The 4,367-nt window shown below is 39.6% G+C and overlaps 1 protein-coding gene across 1 annotated transcript in view; it reads left to right on the top strand.

The window, feature by feature from the left end:
• Positions 1-4,146, top strand: part of AP2B1 (adaptor related protein complex 2 beta 1 subunit) — a 132,686-nt gene extending 128,540 nt beyond the window's left edge. The window contains exon 21 of the mRNA XM_012808758.1: positions 3,678-4,146. Coding sequence (XP_012664212.1) covers positions 3,678-3,752 — 75 coding nt within the window. The 3' untranslated portion in view covers positions 3,753-4,146. The remainder of the gene's footprint in view (positions 1-3,677) is intronic.
• Positions 4,147-4,367: the final 221 nt, after the last annotated feature.

The raw sequence follows: 4,367 nt of genomic DNA, 5'->3' as shown, positions 1-4,367 counted from the left end.
GGGCTGGATTTGAACCCACCAGCTCAGGTGTATGTGGCTGGCGCCTTAGCCGCTTGAGCCACAGGTGCTGAGCCTTCCTCCCTATACTTTTAAAAAAAAAAATTATTTTAACATTCTTCACATACAGTTGTAAGAAATTATACAGTGAACTCTTCCCATAAGTGTCTTGAGGTGATCTCTAAAAAAAATTCCACAAAGTCACATGAATCAAATCTTCGTGTTTACTTAAGGACACCAATGCCCATCAAAGGTATGCATATCCAAAAGCCAGCAAATATTTGAAAGATACCACGTTATAGAAGCAGTATGTAGTATTGCTTTTCAAACATATTAAAGTGGTGGAGTTGGTAGGTGTGCCTAAGCCAAATAGGGGCTGGGCACAGGATCTGTGGCCCAAAAAGAGGTTTGAATTTTTACTGCACATAGAGAAGTGCAGTAGAGCCAGGTCTAACTTAAGGGTTTGGATTCTCTGGTGATTGGGCACTTCTGGGTAAACAGAGCCCAAGATGTGCTACCATACAGAGTTCATGGTCGGATTATCCCATACGTGAACTCTCTCCCACATTGAGATGATCCTTACTGAAAAAGAATAAACGCTCCTAAACCAGAAGACAAGGTTGCATAGAAGAAAAAGATATAGATGAAACTAAAAAAATAAGAATGTGTAACCTGGGAATGCAACATAAAATAAATACAAATAAAAGTTAAATTTTAAAAAAGAACATAATAAGAGCCTGGACCAGGCACTTACACGTATAATCCTAGCACTCTGGGAGGCCAAGACTGGTAATTGCTTGAGCTCACTAGTTCAAGACCAGCCTGAGTAAAAGTGAGATCCTGTTTCTACTAAAAATAGAAAAACTGAGGCAAGAGGATCAGTTTAGCCCAAGAGTTGAAGGTTGCTGTGAGCTATGATGCCACGGTACTCTTCGCAGGGCAACAACTTCAGACCCTGACTTTAGAAGGAAAAAATAAATAAATATATATATATATATATAATTTGATATATATATGTATTTATATATATATATATTTGAGGCAGCTGTTCTCTATTTTTATATATATAAATATTTATATAAATATATGTATATTATATGTATATATACATGTGTTATGTATATGTATATTTATTTATATATACATATATATAAAAAATAAGAGTTTGTCCTTATGTACCCATTTTTGCCACATCTACCTTCTTTCTTCTCCTGTTTTTTTTTTTTGCAGTTTTTGGCTGGCTGGGCTGGGTTTGAACCCGCCACCTCTGGCATATGAGGCCGGTGCCGCCCTGTATTTTTTTAATGGTGAATCGGTACTTCCTTTCTTAGTCTCCATCCATCTGGTGACTAGGCTGTCTGTGACCACAGAACCATCTAAATCTTTCATCACAGCACGGATGAAAGCATATAATCTGTTAACCAAATTGGCACTCCAGACTCTAAAATCATTCAGATCCATTCCCTCCCTTCCATTACCCTAAATGCTGATCTGATTAATCTGATCTCAGCTCAGTATTAAGGAGGAAAGATACCAGTGAGCCAGTACTATGCATGAAGAGCTGATGGTCCCCTAGTCTCCTAAGAGGCATTCATAGAGCACTTTTCCCAGCACCAGTCCTTACTGTGGTTCACTAAGAAGGTGTGTTTATCCGATAAGGGTGAGGCCATATCTCTCTAAGTAGGTAAGTCTTACCTGACTAGATAACTTGTCCCAGGTGAAGAAGCGTTATGTTCCATACTATATACCAGAAGTGGATTTGTAAGCTTTTTGCTTAATTAGGCAGGACAGGTGACTCTAAAGCCCTTAATGGGCTATATGGGCAGTGTTCTAAGCAGTTGATGTTAAAGATGTGTGATATAAGCAGGTTAGCAGTGTGAAAGTTAAGACCCAGGGAAGGCCTGTTTTCTCCTTGGAGCCATACAGAACGAGACCCAGAGTTCTAGCTGTGTTTAAGAAACTTCACCCTTTGTTTGGGCTGGGATGGAGGTGAGAATGGAGGGACAGGGACATTAGGATTCTAGAGAAAGGGAAATAACCTTCCCCTCCTCTAAAGAGCAATTGTAGTGCTCCGGGCCTGGGTCTGCTCAGTCCCTGCCTCCTCATCCAGTGCCAACCTTGGCAGTTTGGGCTTTTGTTGAAGAAGGCAATATTTTATTACTAGTCATGAAGAAAAGTGATGCTAGGCATAGTATCTGTCAGTGGTCCCAGCATTTGGAGAGGCTAAAGCTGGAGGATCACTTGAGCCCAGGAGTTTGAGGCTGTAATGAGCTGTTAAGACACTACTGAACTCCCGCCTGGGTGACCAAGTGAGACTCTGTCTCAAAAAACAAACCAAAAAAAACCCTTTCAGCTGGTAGAACTTCAGGTATTGTTACAAAGATGTGAAAAAATATAGAACAGTATTTTGGGGAAGAGGAACTCCCCCTCTTTAGTCTGGAAGTTGACTCTCTTAAGCTGTTGTTCCTGTTTTTAGTTTCCCCTCCTCCTTCTCCTCTTCTGAACCCACATATTCTCCCACTAGAATTTTCCACAACATTGGCAGTGGAGAAGGCTGTAGAGGAGGAGGTGGTAAGAGAATTTCTTCTTAGGGTGTTTAAAAGTCAGGGAAATGCCTAAAGCTGAAACTTAGAACAATGTCAGAAGCTGTTTTCTACATATATTTATGTCTTAAACTGGTTGTTTGGTTTTTGTTTTTGTTTTTTTTACATTTGTCAGAATTGTCTTTTTAGCTAATATCAAGCAGCAGTGTGGGAAATGCCTTAGAGAAAGTAAAATAGTCTAAAGTTTCATGGTGATATGTAGTTTAAGACAACTTTTGTTATGTGCCCTAATAAACAAGAACAATGATATCAGTAATACAAAAATATTTCCTGGTTCTAGGATATATTTTAAATGCTTATGTTATTGTTAATATTCTGTCCTGCAAAATCTGGATTTGTGTCTTTATTGACTCACAAAGTGAAATTCTCAATATTCAACATTGAGATCTTTTTACTATTGATGTTTAATAAGGTAAATGTTTAAAAGAAGAGATGATGGTAGAGGGAGTAGAGTGGTACCAGAAATATCTGATGTCCCTGTCTAAGGAGGCAGAAAATAGAAGGTGAACCATTGACTTTGAACCAAATTGTGGTTCAAGTAAATGTCTTGTCTTGCCTCTTTAGGGCATATACTCTCCTCATTATGATACAGAAAGGACTAGTACCTCGGATCTACCTAGATTACATTTTTATTTTATTTGGTTGTACATCCTCCTGAAATTGAAACTGAGATAGAACCATCTTTTTCAGGCTGAAACTGAGGCAGACTACTGAAATGACTATCCCAAGTAAAGGGTTTTGGCCTCCCTTTTCATTTGGCAATAATCCCTATAACTCTCAGCAGAGCATTAGAGCAGTTGTCCTATCTACTGTCAGATACTTTGATGTTTTTAATACAGATTATTTCCTGATCTCATAAACCCACATAGAGCATAGGGGGAAACATAGCACAACTTGACGTTGATAAATTTGAAATTCTAAAACACCAGTACCTATTAACGTGATCCTTTGTTTGTCTACTCCAGTGACAGAAGCTACTCTCCCATTGTGTTAGTTTTCTTGACCTGAGTGCTTGGATACCTTTAGAGTTAAAACCAACCTCTGTGCTAATCTTCCATCTCCTTTTCCTCCTAACAGCTGTCACTGAAGTGTAGAGCTCCTGAAGTCTCTCAATACATCTATCAGGTCTACGACAGCATTTTGAAAAACTAATGGACTGGTCCAGTACCCTCCAGTCACCCTGTGATCAGTGCAAGCCAAGAACTCTTAACTGGAAGAAATTGTATTGCTGTGTAGAATCTGAACTGAAATACAGTGAGGCCACCCACCAAGGTAGTGACTAGTCTAACCCATGCTAGCATTAGGGCACAACCTGTTAGTTTTAGCTTCCTGTGAACATTTGTAACCACTGCTTCAATCACCTCCCACCTCTTGCTACCCACCGCTGCTATCTGTCCTTACTTGTGGGCTTCTCCATGCTATGCCAGTGATTGGCTTTTTCTACACCCTCTTTTGAGTGTAGTTTGATATTTTGTAATCGAGAGCTCATTTCAAAAGCAGAAAAAGACAAATATTAAAGCAAGGAAAAGTGTCATTGAAACATAAACTGCACTTTATTGTTTTATATTTTTGTACATATGAGAAATTGAGGGAGTAGTGTGACCAGTAGGAAGTCCTGGAGAAAGAGATACAGTTACCTGCCCTACCCTTTTATGGGTTCTCTTGTCTGTGGCACCCTTGCCCTGGTCATTTGGATTTTCCCTTTCTTTCTCTCTCTGCAAACTCCTTGTCCTTGGCCGAGCCTTCATGCTTCACTCCCCCCCCCCC

Source organism: Otolemur garnettii, unplaced genomic scaffold, assembly GCF_000181295.1.
Source record: "Otolemur garnettii isolate 467f Iridium unplaced genomic scaffold, OtoGar3 scaffold00094, whole genome shotgun sequence".
NCBI lineage: Eukaryota > Metazoa > Chordata > Mammalia > Primates > Galagidae > Otolemur > Otolemur garnettii.
The sequence above is the reverse complement of the archived record's forward strand: the minus strand, read 5'-3'. Positions and strand labels throughout refer to the sequence as shown.